A 19967-nucleotide genomic window follows, 5' to 3' on the forward strand; every position below is an offset into this window, starting at 1 on the left:
AAGAATGCTCAGGAAGACTAAATAACGTATCCATGATTAAGAGCTGGTTAGTGGCGGGGGCTGGACTCGAACCTGCTCTGTGACTCTAACTCCAGAATCCGTTTTTCCCATTACACCGAAGACCGCGCTCTCCCCATGCCCTAGCAGCTGCACGTGGGCACTGGAGGCCGCCAACAGCCTCCTTCAGGGAGCGCTTGCGCCCGGGTGCGCGCACGGACCAAGACACTTTCACAGACCGCGTCGCCCGGCCGGGAGCTGCTCTTAGAGCGCAGGGGAGGGCGCCGGGACCCCGCGCCCCGCCCCTCCCACGGAAGGCCCCGCCCCTCTCCCCCATTGGCCGCGGGGAGCAAGGCTGGGCCCGGGGATTGGCTGCGCGGCGGCCGCGGGCTGACGTGGCGGGCTGGCGTGTGGGCCCAGCCGGGCTGCAAGCCGGACCCGCTGAGGCGGCGGCAGGACGGAGGCTGGCAGTGAGGCGCCGGACTGCGAGCTGCCGCGATGCCGCTGGAGCTGGAGCTGTGTCCTGGGCGCTGGGTGGGCGGGCAGCACCCGTGCTTCATCATTGCCGAGATCGGCCAGAACCACCAGGGCGACCTGGACGTGGCCAAGCGCATGATCCGCACCGCCAAGGTGAGGGAGCTCCGGGAGAGAGGGGCGCCGGGCGGGGCGGGGCCTCGGGGAGCGCGGACCGCTCTCCTCGCCCTCTCGGTCCTCTGCCTCCGGCCTGTCCCGCCAGTTCCCTCTTTCAGATCTTTGGAATCCCCCATCTCCTGCTCGACTGCCCTCCTGACTTGTCTACATTACAGCAGTTGCCTCCTAACTCGACCGCTTTCCTCCCGCTTCTGGTGCCAGACTGATCTTTCCAAAATACAGACTTGATAAGATCATAGCACCCCTAGCACCGTCAGTAGCTCCCTATTGCCCTCAGATACATGGAAACCTTTTAACATAGCCGTCAAGATCTTGATGACCTGGTCCCTTCCTGCCCATCATATTTAATCTCTGACATCCTCCAGCAACATTGAATTCTAGGAATTGCAGTTTTTGGAAGTTGCTGTGGTCCCTCTCACCTGCCATTCCCTGTGTGTGGAATATGCAGTGGTTAAAAGCCAGGGCTCTGAGTTCAAATCCTGACGCCATCACTTCCTAGCTGTATGAACATGGGCTAGTTGCTTATGTTCTGTAAACTTGTTTCCTTATTTGAAAACCTGGCTTGATAATAGTGGTACTTACCTCCGAGTTGCTATGAGGATCAAATAAGATAACTCCAGTAAAGCTCTTAGCCCAGTACTTGGCACAGAGGATTCATATATGTCAGCTATTAGTGATATGATGTTTATGAATACCAATGCTCCCGAGCTGTGTTCAGGTCTACATCTTGGATACCTTCACCAACCCCTCCCCATTTTATTATGATTTATCTTTAAGCTTCTCTCTCTCCCTCTCTCTCTTTTAGACTTTGAGTCCCCCCTGAAGGGAAGGACTGCCATGTTCTTCATTATGACCCAGCCCCCAACTTAAGGCCTGCACTGTGATTCCTTGGTTTAAGCAAATAGCTCACACCATCTTTCCTTCCCTGTATCAGTTCACCTGATTTAGTATCATTTGTGATTAGGTTTTGTCTTACTCTTCTTTCAGGACTAACTGCTTTTATGGAAGCCTAATCACTGAGTCATAAAAATATTTTTAAAAAGGAACAATTGCTGACATTTTTTGAGTGCTTACTCTACCAGATACTGGGCTAAGTGCTTTAAATGCACCATCTCATTTAATTCCTACAATAACCCAAAGGTGTGATGCTGTAGATTTCCTTTTAAAGGCTAAGAGAAGATAAGTGACTTGCTCAAGAGCACATAGCTAGTGATAAATATTTAAAGTCTTTGCTCCTAGTCACAGGGCTCCAGCCTTTGTATATTGTTTCCTAGGGGGAAATTCCAGCTCTCAATTTAGGGGAGCAGTCAGTTTTTCCAAGGTATACTTCTTTGAATGCTATAAAAATTCCTAGAGATATGGAAGTTATGGAAACAAAGTTATAGCTTTTCTCTCTCACTTTCTGTCTTTTAATTTTGGTGGATAGTTCTCTCTGGGGGAGGAGAATGAAGAGGTTGAGGCTATAGTAAAGTGGAAAGGGCCCTGGACTGGTGTCAGGATATCATTACTAGCTGAATGATCTTGGACAGGTGACTTTCATCTCTAGGCCTTAGTTTTCCGTGCTTTACAATATGTGTGCGTGTTTGTTTCAAAATTTAACGCAATAGAATTTCTTGAAATCCTTATGTTTTAGGAGTTTTTAATTTTGCCTTGGCTGCCTTCTGTAGATGGAGTCACATTTGCAAGTTTCTGTTACCCATAGTGTATTATGTACAAGCTGGCTTGCTTATACAACAAATCTGTTTGCAATATTAAAAGGAGAGTTTGTTAAATTATTTTTATTAAACTATGTAATTATATACAAATGTAAACATATTATTATAATTAGAGATTTACTAATTGACTATACTTTTCGCTTTCAAATACTGGTGAGAACGGCATATCATCATGGTGTTCTGCTGCTTGTTTTTACCGTTAGAGAAGCAATACAACTTTGAACAAAGAAACCATCTGCATGATAGTGAAACACGGGTGATGATTCCTGAAGCTAGAGTTCCCCGTAGCATTAAACAGTTAAAGAAATCACTCATTTTTTAGAAAAGAAACTGAGAAAAGAAGAGTGCGAAGCTGTTCTCTCTTCATACCACTGTTGTTATATAGAATGTAGTACAACTCTGAGTTCTTGTCATTAGCGGTTTCTGCTATTTCACCTTTGTTGTGTTCCTGTAAAGAGCAGTTTGCCCAGATAGAGACAAGCTTTTTAACTTCTTAAGAAGTTAAAAGTTCTTAAGAAGTTAAAAGTTAAGAAGTCTGCGTCTTGAGAGAGAGACGAGAAGCAAGGGGAGCCCGAAACAACTCTTCTAAGGCCTTCTCATATAGGGAGCTGGGGTAGCAGGAGTCCCTGTTGCAGGCACAGGCCAGCGCACGAATGAATGGTCCTGCAGGCTTTAGGAAAGGGACCTGGCGGGGACACTGTGTGACTTTGGTCAAGTCACTCTGGGCCTTGGGATCTTTATCTAGACAGTGAGAACTCTGTTGCCCAAGGTCACTTTCAGTTCTAATGTTCCTTGAACTTTTCTCCAGCACCAAGTCCCAACCGTGCCATCTCACGATATTTTCAGGAGTTGGAGTAGCACGCTTAGCACTACTGTTTCTGTTTCTGCACCCAAGAGATTTTCAATAGCATGAATACTTCTGGGTCTACAGAAATGGCAGTGAGATGAGACTTCAGAGGGTTTTACTTATTCTTTCTATTGAGTAGTTTTTGAAAATAATTCTTGGAGATTGGAGGCTGAAGTGCGATAGAGTTATAGCTTTCACAGTTAAACTATCCAGCTTTTATATAATCACTTCTGCTCAGCAGAGATTACCTAGGCTGGGGCATTTCTCAGTGTTTTTGTTGTTGTTGTTCAAACAAACAGAACATGCAGCAAAGCACCAGTGCAAAACAGCAAAAAGCAGAGTTGCTATTGCTGAAGTCAGAGAACGGGGCCCTTCCCTTCCTTTCCCTGCCCCTAAAAGGGGCTCCTCAGAACAGTTTACAAGTCCTGGAGCTGGCCCAGATTGCTCTTTATATAGATGGAGAAACTGACTCCAGAGATGGGAAGTGACTTAGCTAAGAGTTAGGGTCAGAATTAAGCCTGAATCTGACTTTCTTTACTAAATTCTGGTCCAGTGCTCCTTTTACTATCCTCTGCTGAGTTATATAACTTAAAATCTTCCTTAATGGGCCGGGCGCAGTGGCTCACGCCTGTAATCCTAGCACTCTGGGAGGCCGAGGTGGGCGGATTGCTCGAGGTCAGGAGTTCAAAACCAGCCTGAGCAAGAGTGAGACCCCATCTCTACTATAAATAGAAAGAAATTAATTGGCCAACTAATATATATAGAAAAAATTAGCCGGGCATGGTGGCGCATGCCTGTAGTCCCAGCTACTTGGGAGGCTGAGGCAGAAGGATTGCTTGAGCCCAGGAGTTTGAGGTTGCTGTGAGCGAGGCTGACGCCACGACACTCACTCTAGCCTGGGCAACAAAGCGAGACTCTGTCTCAAAAAAAAAAAAATCTTCCTTAACCCTCTGATTCAGTATTTGTAATATTACAATATAAAACAGAGCAAAAAGCCCTACACTTTTTTGTATTAATATTTTAAAAGGGAAAAATAGAGGGAAGATCTTCCATCCCCAAACAACCTTTTCTTCCTTCTGGACTTTCTTGCTTTTCCTGTTTCTCTTCTCTGGGGGTCCTTAAGGTCTCTATCAGTCTAAAAACAATCTGCTGTATTCAGAGATAGTGATGTCATCTCGGTTACCCCAACATTTCTGCTATCTCCAAGAATGTGTGACAGATCACTGAAAGGCTTCCTGATGTGTGTTGCAGGAGTGTGGGGCTGATTGTGCCAAGTTCCAGAAGAGTGAGCTGGAATTCAAGTTCAATCGGAAAGCCTTGGAGAGGCCATACACTTCGAAGCACTCCTGGGGGCAGACATACGGGGAGCACAAACGGCACCTGGAGTTCAGCCACGACCAGTACAGGGAGCTGCAGAGATATGCCAAGGAGGTTGGGATTTTCTTCACTGCCTCTGGCATGGACGAGGTGAGCCCTCTGTCACTCCATCATTTGTCACTCTAGCAGACCCAGGGGACAGCAGGCAGCCTGGTGGCGTTCTGTGTATAGGCAGCTCTACCTTGCTCACTAGTCTGTGCCCAACTCTGGGGGAGGTCAGCAGGAGCCAAGGCCCAGTGACAGTCTGGGGGAGGAAGCCATAGCTTTAAAAGCAAGCTGTCTCTGAGAGCAGAGGGCAGCCATGCTGGAACCCCAGTGTCCCTTAAAGCTTGTGGGGACACCCCAGTGTGGTCAGGTTTTTTCCAGTGGAAAATGGTCTAGATTAGGAGCCTGGAAACCACAGCTCCGACAGGAGTCTGCCCCTTGCTGACTGGCCTTGACTGACTTGGGTGGGGCGATACTGGCACCGTCTGGGAGGGTGTGGCTCGCAGGATGGTCCTGGGTGGCTTTGGCTTGGCCATGTGGACATTCTAGCAGAGTCCAGCTGGAGCCAGGTCTCAGGTCCCATCTGCTCTGTGACTGTCTCCTTAAGAGTCCTGCATGTGTTCTTTCTTTGAATGTAAAAAATTTTTAGTTGTCAAAATAACATTATAGGAAGTCTAGAAAACAGGAAAAAGGGAAAAAAACTGACCCATAATCTCTATATAGCAGCTCTTTTATGTATTTCCTCCTGAAGTCTTTTCATATACACATTTTATTGGCTGCCTGTACTATTTGTAAACACTTAGTTCTATGCATGCTTGTTCTAGTTAACATCATACCGTGAGCTTTCACCCTATGCTTAAAGATTTTAACAGCAGTGTAATATAATATTCTTCTGGAGCATGAGATATAATATACTTACCCATTCTTTTACTTGTGGACATGAAGGTTACTTTCAGTTTTTTGTACTATTAATAGTGCCGAGATAAACATCTTTTTTCTGTTTTGGGTTATTTCTTTAAGATATCTTCTTAGAAATAGATTATTAGATGAAACTTAATAACATTTTTATGGCTTCCTACACAGTTCTTTTAAAAAATCCATTCTGAGTGATTCACATATATTAGATCCATATTTTCTTTTTAGAGGCAGGGTCATGCTTTGTTGCCCAGGCTGGTCTTAGACTCCTGGCCTTGAATGATCCTCCCACCTTACAGGTGTGAGCCATGCACCTGGCTGTCTTGAAACACTTTCTTTTCTTTTGGTCAACCAGATTGTCTAAAGCATACCTCTGATACTGTGCCACCTTTCCAATTCCAAAATATATTTGTAAATTGAGTCAAAATAAGCACACATGCAGCCCAGGCCATTGGTGGTTTGAAAAAGGAGGGGAGGAGGGGTGGAGGACCTGGGCCTCTGGGAAATTTGGCAGTGTCAGGCTTCGGTTCTTTAGACCAAATTCATTTCTTAATTCACAGCATTCATAAGCATGACGTTCTTCAGTTCTAACTGTGCATTTAGCACTCAGGTTTCCCTACTTTTGAATTACACATATATAGTTTACAAAGCATCTTCACATGCAGTAATGTACTTTATCCCCACAGTGCCCCATTTTACAGATGAAGAAATGGAGACTGAGAGGTGCTGGGAAGTTTGCTTATTATCACACAGTTAGGAAACAGGTCCTGGAGGCAGCAGTTTGATGCCTAGAGCAGTGTACTTCCAAGATCCTCAGCAGCTGCTGCCTTCTGGAAGTCTGCCCAGGCTTCTAAGGGCATCACACTCCTGTAGTGAATGTCTGAGAGCTCTGCAGAGCCACTGGGCTTTCCCCTGCTCTGTACCACCCTCAGCACTGGCTCAAGACTGATGTTGACTGGAGAGTCTCTGGGCCCAAGAGCTGCCTAGGAGGCAAGAGGACAGATTTTTTTTTTTAAGGAAAACCTACTAAAGTGGTTATATAGATATATTGCTGATCTTTAACTAATTACTGCCCCGCAGGCTGAGGCAGGGACCTAGTCTGCGACCAGTTCCAATCTGAGAACTGGGTTTGCGCAAATTCAGTTTGAACTGGTGGCAGAGCAGCCTCCATTTCAGAAAAGAATGAGTAAGTCACGTAAGTATCCACAGCAGAACCAAACAGCTTCCAGGAAGACATTTCAGGGACATTATTGTGTGAGCCCTTCTGGTGTACTTGCAGCCTGGGAGGGATTCTGGGACTGTGTGGAGTGTCCTCTAAAGAAATAGGATTGTTTTTCATCAGACAAATCACTGAGTTTTGTTTCTGGTTAAATATTGTTCTTTCAAAGTGATGGTCACTTGGAGGACAGGAAGATGGAATTTGGGCTTTTTGTCCTAGGAGCCAAGCACCCTGGCCCTGGGCATTTTTCTGATCCCAGCTTAAATAGTACTTCCTCAGGGAATTCTTCCTGTGCCCTACCTGGTTTAGGTTCCCCTCCCCATATGCTTTCATGGTGCACATTCCCTCTGTAATTATGTCTTAAATATTCTTTTCCCTACCAGACTGTTAGGCCCACAAATCCCCCATGCCTAGCACATAGTAAGTACTTAGGAGATATTTGCTGAATGAATAAATGAATGAATGAGCCAAACATAAGGGAGGATTAGTGGCTTTTATCAGACCCTTAAAGGATCTATAAGGCAAAAATGGTTAAGGAAGAAAGAACCTGGGCTTCGAAATCCAAAAGACTTGGGTGTTGTTTACAGTTTTATCATAACCAGCTGAGTGATCAAGAACAAGGATCTTTGACATTTGAGTGTTTGTTATTACCAAGTTCTGGGCTGAGTATTTTAACCCTACTGACTCATTTACTCTTCTTGATCCCTTGAGCTAGGACTGTTATTATCCCCATTTTACAGATGAAGAAACTGACACACAGAGAGATTGTCAATAGCTGGTGATCAGCAGAGGCTCAATTCCAACCCAGGCGATCTGACTCCAGAGCCTGGCCCCCTGACCATAGTGTTCTTGCCTTTCTCTGGGCCTGTTTCTTCATGTATAAAGGGTCAGGTGGTGGGTTAAAAATACCCAGCATGTAGGTTTGTCTTCTGCAACAGGCGAGATCATCTATGTAAAGTGCAGTACTCAAGACAGGCCCACGTCTGTTGTGTTCACCACCATGAACCCAGGTCTTGACATAGGATCGTGCTTATGTAAATAACTTGATGAAAGGAGGGTCATACCACAGATTTGTCATTTGTTTTTGTTATATGCTTATTTCAGGTACTCTTGGTTCAGAATCGTTTGGGATTGCTTTTTGGGAACTGCTGTATAACTCAGTCACTCAGGGACAGACAAGTCCTTGTCCTTAGAGGGCAGCTTTAGGTTTGAGAAACAACTAATTGTCATGCCAAATGTGAATAGGCTTAAAATTCCTGGGCAAAACTTATGATATGAACTGACTTAGTAACAGGTAAGTAATGAAACAGATTTTGGTTTTTTGCAGGGCCCGTAAGTAGGCTCTGGAGAAAATGCCCAAAGAAGAGTACAAAGTATTTTGGATCCCTAGTATTATCTTTGGAATAAGCATATGGCTTTTTCCAGAGTAATTACTTTGAGAAGTACTTTGTTTGGAGGACTAATCCCAACCTGTTTGTTTTTTTTTTGAGTCAGAGTCTCACTTTGTTGCCCAGGCTAGAGTGAGTGCTGTGGTGTCAGCCTAACTCACAGCAACCTTAATCTCCTGGGCTCAAGTGATCCTACTGCCTCAGCCTCCCAAGTAGCTGGGACTACAGGCATGTGCCACCATGCCCAGCTAATTTTTTGTATATATATTTTTAATTGGTCAGTTAATTTCTTTCTATTTTTGGTAGAGATGGGGGTCTCGCTCAGGCTGGTTTCAAACTTCTGACCTTGAGCGATCCGCCCGTTTTGGCCTCCCAGAATGCTAGGATTACAGGCATGAGCCACCACGCCCAGCCTCCTAACCTGTTTGTTAAGAACCCCTGCTGAATGGTGCATCCCTTGGCTGTATGATATATATTTTTGCTACATGGTATATATAGATTTGTGTATATTTTTGGTAGTAAATGATAAAATAGACTGTACCTACATAAATTTTATGCATCCTTGACACATCTAACTTTTTTTTCCAGTATTTCTAGGTTACACAGTTCATCTGCAAGTTTTTTCAAATTGTCACAAATCTCCAAAAAATTTTCCCAGCTATATAGTGCACACCCCTGCTGTTGGTCTGTACCCTGGCTATATGGCCTGGTGGCTAAGTGAGTGGACCCTAGGGTCAAATTTTGAGTTTGAATATGCTCTGCCTCTCATTCCTGATGTGTCCATTCAGAGGTTATTTAACCTCACTGTGCCTCCGTTTCTTCAATTGTAAGGTGGGGTAAGTAGCGGAACCCATCTGGTAGACTCGTTGTGAGGATTAAGTGTGATCACTGATATAAAGCATAGCACACAATTGGCACTCACAGAAAGCAACCTGGGCTAAGGACCGGGACATCCGGGTGTTTGCCCTGACTCTGCCCTTAACTCTCAGTGTGACCCTTTTGAGGTGTACCAGAGGCAGGTGCTGGAGGGAAGGGAACTTTCCCTGGGCCTCCATTTCCTTTTCTGTGTGTGAACAAGCTGCTGTCCAAGGGCTCTTCCTGCTCTGTCATCCCGAGTCAGCGTAGAACCAGAGGAGATGTCACCAAGGTGACTTACACCTGGAATGAGGACTTTTTCTGCTTCATTCTGTTTTCAGCCCCTGAGGTTCTGAATCTGAGTGTAGGAAAAAGATACCTCCTCGCATCTGTGAGACTGCTGAGGAAAAGTCATTTCTTTAGGTCGTTTCCTTCTAGATAGCTTCGGTTGAGAACCAGGAGCTGCTGGAAGATACAAAGGAGTCTGGGTGTTCGGTGTTGGGAGCTTCCTCTGCCTGTACCCCTTTTTGGTTTCTTTCTCCTCCACTCCCCAGGAAGCCCTCTCCAGTGTCTGGGACGCATGCTCTGGAGCCATATTCTCTGAGCTCCGGTCCTGGTGCTGGCATTTTCTGTGTGGCTTGGGCTCTTCAGGTAAGCTATTGGACCCTCAGTGGCCTCATCTGTAAAAACTGGATCATAAAGAGGCCTTCCCTCAGGGCTGCGGTAAGCCAGTAAGATACGCCTGCTGAGTGCAAGCACTGGCGGGTCTGCACCCACTTGCTGATAGCTTTCTCTCACTCAGAACCCTTAGGAGTTTCTCTGCTTCAGCTTACCTAATTGGGCTCAGAGGCTCCTCTGTCCTAGGAATGCCATTTGTTCCCAGCTAGTCCCCTGACTGACCTGGGGCACTGGGAGTGAGAGAAGAATGCATTCTTAGGAGACTTTACAAGTGTTAATTTACCTGGCTGACCAGGTCCCTGTTGCTGAACCAGCATTTCTTGTCTACCAGGCTGTCTGTGGTGTTCCGTATTTACCTAGCCAGTGGCTCCATCTTTACCCACCCTGACTTCCTTATAGACAGGAGGCATTTATTGAGGGGCTGTTTTTTCCACTCTGTATGCTGTTCTAGGGCGTTCTCTGTGTCTCCAGGAAATGTTAAGGTGTGGCAGAATTTTATTAAAGCCAAGAAAACTACCAGGGAACCTTGTCAAAAGGTGCACCGAGGCTTGTAACTCAGGTGAAATGAGCAGAGAGTGTCTTTAGTCTAACTGGAAAGTTCTACTGAGAAAGCAAATGAAAGTGAGGACTTTAGAGGTGGCCCCTGAGGGACATGCTTCCCTCACATGCAACAACCATCCCAGCAGAGTTGCCCTTCCCTCCAGCACCTGCCTCTTCCTGTCCTGCCCTGCCAGCAGGGCTCCTGCCTCTGTCCAAGTCACAGTGTCCCCCAACAGCCACCACGCTGAGGGCACGCCCAGTCTTCTTTTTTTGGTTTTGTTTTTTTGAGACAGAGTTTCACTTTGTTGCCCAGGCTAGAATGAGTGCTGTGGCGTCAGCCTAGCTCACAGCAACCTCAAACTCCTGGGCTCAAGCGATCCTGCTGCCTCAGCCTCCCGAGTAGCTGGGACTACAGGCATGCGCCACCATGCTTGGCTAATTTTTTCTACATATATTAGTTGGCCAATTAATTTCTTTCTATTTATAGTAGAGACGGGGTCTCACTCTTCCTCAGGCTGGTTTTGAACTCCTGACCTCAAGCAATCCGTCGGCCTCGGCCTCCCAAAGTGCTAGGATTACAGGCGTGAGCCACCTCGCCCGGCCAGGCCCAGTCTTCTTATGGCTCATGCTTCCCTATCAACATCTCCTCATCCTGGGCAGTTCTGGCACATTCCCTGTTCTCCCCAACTCATCACCATGGGCTTCTTTTTCCTTTCCTACAAGATCTAAAAACTGAGGGGAGTGGAGGGGGCTTTAGAAAAATCCCAGTTCCGCTCCTCTCTTTCCTGTGACCCCTTACTTAGATCAGCCATTCTCAAAGTTTCTACAGGACGTAGTACAGAGAGGGGGTTCTGTGGGTACTCGTTCATCATCATTAATTAATTGATTTGGAATCAAAAAAGTTCTGAGTCAAGTAAGTTTGAGCAACCCTGGGTTTAAAAGTCCAACAAGTCGATCTACCAGGACCCTCTAAGCAATTACTGCGGTGCAGCGTTTCCCCCAAAGGGATCTGTCCTTGGGGCCCTATTCTGGGCATTGAACCCAGTAGGGTGCTGGAGGAGGGTCACAGGGGGCTGAGTTCCTTTCCAAAAGGCTTTGTACTGTGGTGGTGGAAGGGAGGGAGGGAGGGGGTCCTGAGGCAGCTGGCTGCGTTGCTCCCTACATGGAGAGGGGACCCGACAGCAAGGTGGGCAGGCTAGGGGAAGCCAAAAGTCCTCTGAAAGAAGAGGGCTTCCCCAGGGCACAGCGCTACCTCCTCGGGCCAGAAGGCCAGGCAGAACCTTCCAGATTACTGAAGGGGATGCCCTGCCCAGGGCGATAACTCCGAAGTGGCAGTTTTCTAAATGGCCACCAGGAGGCGCTGGCTCACCAGGAGGACTGCAAAATGTGGCGCTTCTCCCTTTCCATGGGAATCTGCCCCTTAATGTCTTGCTTGAAAATTATAGAAATCCATGCAGATTTTATAGCCTCTGTAAGTGAGCTTTTGCAGAATGGTTTTTTTCTCTGCATTTCACCCCTTCTTGTCCCTGCTGGCACTGCCCTTCTCCTGAGTGGGTTCGTCCAGGTGTTTATGCCCTGGAGGGCCACACTCCACAGTGGAACGTTATATAGGAGAAAACTTAGTATGAGATTTTCCCCTTTAAACAGAAAACACCCTCTTCATCTGCCAGAGTGAGTGAGAAGATGGGAAAATTAGATTTTGTTCAATAAATCTATTATAAACAGATGTTTTTCAGTCTTATCTTAGGGCTGGTTAACAGTGTGAGACACATACACAGGAGGAAAGAGTGAGGCAGAAAAATATGGAAGGGGAAAGAGAAGAGGAAAAATAAAGCAGAGGGAAGAGCAGCAAGAACGGCATGAAAGGTAGACACTCGCAGGTGAGTGGCACTCAGGCCACACTGTCCCGTGTCTCCTGGACTGCGAGGGTTGCACTGTGCCTTAACGCTGTTCGCTGGCCCCCTAACTGTTCCCCAGGCTCTCCAGCAACTCCGCATTAGAGGATTTACACGGGAGCAAAGTCAGGAGCAGTGTTTGGAGTAGCTCATCACCTACTGGGAAGATGGACGGAGCTCAGGCTGCAGTGGGTGGATTTAAAGAGACACTCTCAGAATGATCTTCTCCTATGTTCCTTACCACACTCAGCCCCTGGATTTTCATGCCTGGTCATCCAGCTCCTTGACACTCAGAGTGTGATTCCTGGGCCAGCAGCAGCGCAGTGGCATTACCAAGGGACTTAATAGACTTTTAGGCACCACTGTAACCAGCAAAATCAGAATTTGCATTACATTTTAGCAAGACCCCTGGGATATTTGTGTGCACACGATCAAGTGTCAGAAGCATTGACCTAGCTCATCAAGCCCTAACTTACCTCTGAATTTCAGGCAGGGTTTTAGGATGGAATTAAGGTATTTGGAACCATTCAGAGACATTGATTCTTCCCCCCATCTGATGTCTAATTTTAATTTTTAAAAAAAGGACTCAAGAAAGCTTTTGGAGGTGATGCATATGCTTATTACTCTGTGGTGATAGTATACATATTCCAAACTCACCAAATTGTATATACATTATACAGTTTTTGCTATACCAATCTTACCTCGATAAAGCTGAAAACAAAGAGTAGTAAAAAAGTAGTCTTTTGAGTTATTTTAATTTGATAGCAAACTGAGGTTTTACGCTTGTAATTTGTGATCTACTGATTCCTTCAGCAAATGTTTACTGATGTTTAATTTCCTGAGTCTTATTGATGAATCTCAGAGAAGGATGTTGAAGAGCCCTAGCTAGACAATCTCAAGCAGTGATGTTGTGTCCAAAAAAGTGGCCAAGGTTTGCTTTTCTGTGGGCTGCATGGTTTGAGGTCTGAAAGGGCTTGGGTTTAATGGGCCCTGCCAACTGTGGATCATTGTCAAGGCTGGCCCACAAAATGCTCCATTTTCCCCTTTTGGCAAGGATTGAAATGACCTCTTTTGCAGCCTATTTGGCCCTGAGTAAAGGGGAAAGCCTTTGAGGACTGTTCACTTTCTCACTGCCTGGTTTTCTGTGTCAACATTAGGTCATGACCCTTTTGTGTTTGTTCCCTGGGCCCCTGGGGAAGGCAGGGCCTGGCCAGGGATATTCCCTAGTGCAGACCAGTGCAGACCAGCACTAAGTGTCTGTTGGACAAGTGGATGGGGGGGCTACGAATAAATGTTTGAATGAAATGACTGAGAACAAATCTTTGCTTGCTTTCAAGTTGTTAGGAGTCCTTCTTGCTGGGGAAGAGGAGGTGGGTTGTCTATTTGTATGTTATTCCTCCTCTGTTGTGAGGACAGTGTTTTTAAACAATAGTGAAAAGGAGCTCCTCTTTGATTTTTATAGATGGCAGTTGAATTTCTGCACGAACTGAATGTTCCGTTTTTCAAAGTTGGATCTGGGGACACTAACAATTTTCCTTATCTGGAAAAGACTGCAAAAAAAGGTAAGTGTCTAATTTTTGGCATAAAATCTGATGGAGTCCAAACTTTCATATTTTTACTCCCCTAGTGGTGGCCCACTTCAAGGTAGATCTCATGAAGACAAACTTTAGAAACCTCTTTTCAATTAGCATATACGTCCACTTTTTATGTGGTTCCTTGAAAGAAATTAAGTATGTGACTGTTTTTGTAAGAGATTTTTTAAAGAAAATGTTTTAATTAAAAATGTTTTTTATTTATAAGAAATTAAAGATATGACAGTATATATAAAACTTCTTAGAGGAAACTCTAATTTGAGAAATATTCTGTAGTTATAATATCTAAATGTCTACATGGTATAGTTTATAAAGTGGTTTTACAACATGAGTGATCTCATTTGGTCCTCATAACAAGCTGGGACTAAAGTAGGTCGTGATTATGATGCTTTATACTTATTTCATAGAGGAGGCACCTGAGACATGGAGAAGGACATTGCTCTGCCCAGCACAGTTGGAAGTGGCAGCCCCAGGCCCCTCTTGAATTGGGGGACAGGTTGTACCCTACTGTACTGCCAAACTGTGCAGCCTCTTAGAGGAGGTACTCATTTTCCTTTTGGGAGTATGAAATTCCTCTGCCTCCTTAATTCAGTTCACTCTTTGCCCAAGAATAATGTTGGAGGGCAGAGGGGAGTCTACATTTCCTATGGTCAAGGGCAGGAACCCACCAAGCTCACCTCTGTTCCCCCACAGTGTTTTAAGCCAAGTCTATGCAGTTCAGTTGAATGATGATACCAATGGCTGGGATGTGTTTGAGGGAGAGGCAGAGCCCTTAAAGAAAAAGTGATGGTGGTGTTGACGTTGGGTCCCCCAGGTCGCCCGATGGTGATCTCCAGCGGGATGCAGTCGATGGACACCATGAAGCAGGTCTACCGGATCGTGAAGCCGCTCAACCCCAACTTCTGCTTCCTCCAGTGCACCAGCGCCTACCCGCTCCAGCCGGAGGACGTCAACCTGCGTGTCATCTCGGTGAGCAGGGGTGGGTGTTGTCTGATCAGGCTGTAGCACAGTGGCTTTTGTTGGGCCATTTATTGTGTGCCAGATAGAGTCTTTTTTGATAACCAAAATTTTGAACAACCATAGCATACTTTAGAATTTGAACATCTTCTGACAGTCTTGCTGTCATAGAATCAAATTAGAACCAAGCAGTTGAGGGAGCACATACATTTTAAAGGTGGTGTTATAACTGAAATTTTCTTAAAACCAATCTTAATGTCTCCCATTATAAAATTTAAAATGGAGTCCTTGTAATTACCTTTGTATACATTTTCTTTGCCAGAGTGTATTGCCCGTTGGAGGCTATTCTCTGAATTGTTGGCTCATTTCCTTCCTTCATGTATTTTCTATTCTTTTAAATTGTGGTAAAATATACAAAGCATGAGATTTACCATTTTAATCATTTTTAGATGTACAGTTCAGTGGCATTAAGCACATTCTCACTGTTGTGCCACCGTCACTACCATCTACCTCCAGAACTTTCTCTTTATCCCAGACTGAAACTCTGCACCATGAAACACTAACTCCCCATTTCTCCCCTCCCCCCGTCCCTGGTAATCTCTGTTCTACCTTCTGTGTCTATGAATTTGACTTCTCTTGGTACCTCATATGAATGGAATCATACAACAGTTGTCCTTTTATGTTGGCCTTTTTTGTACTTAGTCTTCAAAGTTCATCCATGTTGTGCCATGTGTCAGAATTTCATTCCTTTTAAGGCTGAATAATAGTCCATCTTTCACATATGCCATATTTTCTTTATCCATTTATCTGCCGACTGACATTGGGATGCTTCCACCTTTTGGTTACTGTGAATAATGCTGCTATGAACATTGGTGTACGGATATCTGTCTTTTTTTGTATTCAGTTATAAGAGATCTTCTTGAAACTTCTGGCTTTTTCTGCTTTATTATTTGCTGATTCTCTTATTTTCTAATTCTGAGCATCCCTGAGGCTCAAACTGGTTACAGTGACAGTCTTCAGGGAGCTTTCTCTCTCCTAAGATTTTGTCTACTCCATCATTTTACAGGTGGTGAAGTCCAGTCCCAAGGGGCCCCACAGCAGCTTGGTAGCAAAGTGGGGACTAGAATCTGGGGCCCGTCCGCCTAGTTTTTTGTCTTTTAATGTGTCAGGCCATCTCTATCAGTTCCTCCTGATAGCCCCTGAAATTTAACTTAATTAGAAAACAAATAGATATGTAATTATCATAAAAAACATAGTAACATTAATGGAATTCTAAAAAATATATATAAATACACAGTTGTAATCCTGATATTGCAATTAACCAGTTTTCCTTTTATATTTTACTTTCAGTATAGTCTTTGACATTGTAGTTTTTTCCATCACAGTATAAGCTTTTTTACATGTTTCCACATAGCATTTATATTTAAGAAAACTTTTAACCTTTTCGAAAACAAACACTGCTATCTTTTTACCTAAACTTTCTGTCCCTCCCAATACTGATATCTTTTTCTCTACTTCTAGCTCATCTCTCAATCATTTTATTTTTATTTATTTATTTATATTTTTAGAGACAGGGTCTCACCCTGTCACTCAGACTAGAGTTCAGTGGTGTCATCATAGCTCACTGCAGCCTTGAACCCCAGGCCTCAAGTCATCTTCCTGCCTAGGCCTTCCAAAGTGCTGAGATTACTGTGAGCCACCATGCCAGGCCAAAATCACTTTAAAAACTTAAACATTTTTTTTCTTAACTCAGACAACTCTGAAATATATAATGTAGAAAATGAACATCTCCTGTAATTCCATCCCACATAGATTACCATAATTAACAGTGTGGTAGATGTTGCTTCAGATATTTCCCTTGATTTTCTTTTTCTTTTTTTTTGAGTCAGAGTCTTACTCTCTTGCCCAGGCTAGAGTGCTGTGGCGTCAGCCTAGCTCACAGCAACCTCAAACTCCTGGGCTTAAGTGATCCTACTGCCTTGCCTCAGCCTCCCGAGTAGCTGGGACTACAGGCACGCATCACCATGCCCAGCTAATTTTTTTCTATATATTTTTAGCTGTCCAATTAATTCTTTCTATTTTTAGCAGAGACAGGGTCTCACTCTTGCTCAGGCTGGTTTTGAACTCTTGACCTTGAGCGATCTGCCCGCCTTGGACTCCCAGAGTGCTAGGATAACAGGCGTGAGCCATCGCGCCCGACCTCCCTTGATTTTCTTTCTCAGTATATTGTAGACACCGTTTCTCCTCCATCCCACCTAGGAGGTGCTGTCATGCCTTCCTCTCTCTTGATACCACAGCATAGTGAGAGTTATTTTGTCAGCCTGCCCCCTCTTGGGCCTACCCACCCATGTTACAGCAGTTTGAATTCTCTGACCTGGAGCTCCAGTGGCACAATCAGTTAGCACGCGGTACTTATATGAATTCTCTGACCTAGCAACCTGCACTCCATCACACACCCTTAATCCTGGTTTTCAAGGCCTTTGCCACTCCGCTGTCCTAATCTTTTATTAAACCCCATCCGAGTCTTTCTCGTATACTTACGTTTTCTGGTCACTGACAAGACTCATCCATCTTAGAATGTCTTTTGTTGCATTCACTGGATTATAGATGACTGATTAATTAATTATTTAGCATTTCCACCAAAGGACTGTTTTGAGATTGGGCTGTATATATTATTGATGGTATTTTTGCATATAGCACACTTGCTTTCAGCAGCTCAGGCTAATTAAAGGTGACAGATGCTCTTTGAATGAATTTAGGCATTTGGTTATAGTTCCATTGTTTTTCCTGGTGGTTTGTGCAGTGTGAACCATTCTTAAAAGTCATTGTTAATGATAACAATAACAATTGTGTTTGGAGCATTTACAACACGCTGAGTGCTTTGCATGCATTTATAGCAGCCCTGGACAGGTGCTGTTGTATTCCCCAAGAAAGAGAGACTGAGAAAACCTCAGCATCTTGCTCATGGTTGCGTAGCCAGTGAGTGGCTAAACCGGGCTCAACTCAGATCTGCCTGACCCTGGAGAATATGCCTAAAGCACCACACTATTTAACTTCTTCCTCTTTTTTCTATTTTTAAAGGAATATCAGAAGGTCTTTCCTGACATTCCTATAGGGTATTCTGGACACGAAACAGGCATAGCAATATCTGTGGCTGCAGTGGCTCTGGGGGCCAAGGTGGTGGAACGTCACATAACTTTGGACAAGACCTGGAAGGGGAGTGACCACTCAGCCTCACTGGAGCCTGGAGAACTGGCCGAGCTAGTGCGGTCAGTGCGCCTCGTGGAAAGGGCCATGGGCTCCCCGACCAAGCAGCTGCTGCCCTGCGAGATGGCCTGCAATGAGAAGGTGGGTCCTGCCCGACTCTGCTCGGCTCCACTGCTGTGAGCGGGGACAAGGTGGGCTGATCTGAGAGGACAGTCAGTACCAGCCCTGCCTGAGCCAGGCCAATGAGCTGATAAAGGAGTGTCGGCCCAACCCCTCTGAGTTCTTCAGGCTCGTGTTAGCAGCAGGAGAACTGTGTTACTCCTAACAGCAGTATCTTATATAGTAGTTATTTGTAGCAGTAGGAGAAACATGTTACATAGGGGAACTTTAATGGTTTTTCTGGCCACCTCCTAGGTAATGTTAGAGTCCTCCACTAAATCTCTGAAGCCTGTGGCCCCAGTGCTCCTAGACTTCAGGAGATGTAAAGGGGGTGAGCCCTGGGATGAGTCACACTCAGGGTCCCTTGGAGTAGGTAAGCTCTGAAAAACCTGGGAAACATTTAGGCCAGGGGTTCTGTGAGGCATCAGGAACAGAGCCTGTGGCATTCCCTAAGCAGGGGAGGCACTGGATAGATGGCAGTGAGTCATCGCAGGGGGTTGGTGCGTGATGATGCAGATAAATATTCCTTGTGCAGCACTGACCTTCAGACGGAGGGATGAGGCGACCAAGAAGCACTGCCTGGCACACTGACTATCGGGGCTTCTTAGAAGCCATGGCCTGGACCTTCTTGCCCTCTGAGTCACAGAGCCAGGTGTCTTGGGGCTGTCAGGCATGTAGACACACCTAATCTGCCGCAGGTTGTCTGGATTGAGGCAAAGATCAAACAAACACCAGGCATTTGTGGGGAATATTGTCATCTTTTATTCTAGTGGGGCCTACCTGCTGCCCCAAATTAAAGATGCATATATACCAGGAAATCAAAATAAATAGTAAAAAGAAATAAACTACTTTATAGAGGCAAAGGGGAGAGAATCATACTAGAAACCAGAATGAGATTTACAGCAGTGGAGCACTTAATTTGGCTCCCTGAGCAAATAGTACACTAGAGGACAGGCATTTATCCTGGCACTGAATTCCATGCAGAGTTGACTCCTTGGGCTCTCACATGCAGGATGTGAAGTAATAAAATAGATGATTTGTTTGTAAGTATTTGTGGAGAAGATAGAAACACTGGTTGTGAGCGTCAGGCACCCTTCATTCCCCTCACCTGCCTGTCCCATCTGCCCTTCCTGGGGAGCTCTCTTTCGTGTCACACTCACAGTCTTGTGAGCCCTTCATACTCCTGTCTTACCAAACAGAGTGGCAGTAAGGTTTGTGCCCCTGAGAGCAGTGGAGTGGGAGTCGGGAAGTCTCATCCTCTAGGTTCTCATCCTGCCTATTTGCAACTTTGGCCAAGTCACTGCCTTCTGTGGGCCTCAGTTTCCCGATGTTTACAATGAGATGTTGAGCTAGGTGGTGACAAAAAGAATCATAGTTTACATGTATGTTCCAGATACATTACATATTATCACTGATCCTTACAGTCATCTGACAAGATACAAGCACAGTTATTTCCCATTTTACGGGGAAACCAAACACGGCTTATCCCCAGCTCACTGGGATTTGAACCTGCTTGTCTACATAGCCTGAGCCCTTTCCTTTGCACTTTATTATAAACGCCCCTCCTCTGAGTCTCTGGATTCACCCCACACTGACTGAATCCCTGCTGTGTATGAGAGATTGTTTGGGGCGGTGTTGGGGATAACAGAGTCCCTGCTCCCAAGGTACTTTGTGAAGAGGGGTCAGGGACCTTGGGTGTAAAGAGATGTGCACTAGTTATTTCTCTGAAGTGGGCACTGAGTCTTAATTTTGTCCACAGCTGGGCAAGTCTGTGGTGGCCAAAGTGAAAATTCCAGAAGGCACCATTCTAACACTGGACATGCTCACTGTGAAGGTGGGCGAGCCCAAAGGCTATCCTCCTGAAGACATCTTTAATCTCGTGGGCAAGAAGGTCCTTGTCACTGTTGAAGAAGATGATACCATCATGGAAGAATCAGTAGAAAATCATGGCAAAAAAATAAAGTCTTAAAATAAAGTGCCATTCTCTGAA

The 19967-nt window shown here is 45.3% G+C and overlaps 1 protein-coding gene across 1 annotated transcript; it reads left to right on the plus strand.

Annotated features, from left to right (window-relative positions):
• The first annotated feature begins 392 nt into the window (after nt 1-392).
• NANS (N-acetylneuraminate synthase) lies at nt 393-19967 on the plus strand. Its single transcript, XM_012769034.2, has 6 exons — nt 393-627; nt 4462-4677; nt 13525-13624; nt 14469-14623; nt 17693-17959; nt 19737-19967. The coding sequence occupies exons 1-6, from the start codon at nt 496-498 to the stop codon at nt 19944-19946; spliced, it is 1080 nt and encodes a 359-aa protein (XP_012624488.1). The 5' UTR covers nt 393-495; the 3' UTR covers nt 19947-19967.

Source organism: Microcebus murinus, chromosome 12 (assembly GCF_040939455.1).
Source record: "Microcebus murinus isolate Inina chromosome 12, M.murinus_Inina_mat1.0, whole genome shotgun sequence".
In the NCBI taxonomy this organism is placed as follows: Eukaryota; Metazoa; Chordata; class Mammalia; order Primates; family Cheirogaleidae; genus Microcebus; species Microcebus murinus.

What these genes read in the sequence shown, in the direction of transcription:
- NANS (XM_012769034.2), top strand. Translation starts at nt 496, where the DNA reads ATGCCGCTGGAGCTGGAGCTGTGTCCTGGGCGCTGGGTGGGCGGGCAG. An exon ending in GCATGATCCGCACCGCCAAG is followed by an intron (nt 628 to 4,461) that starts GTGAGGGAGCTC and finishes TGTGTGTTGCAG; the next exon opens with GAGTGTGGGGCTGATTGTGC. An exon ending in CTGCCTCTGGCATGGACGAG is followed by an intron (nt 4,678 to 13,524) that starts GTGAGCCCTCTG and finishes TGATTTTTATAG; the next exon opens with ATGGCAGTTGAATTTCTGCA.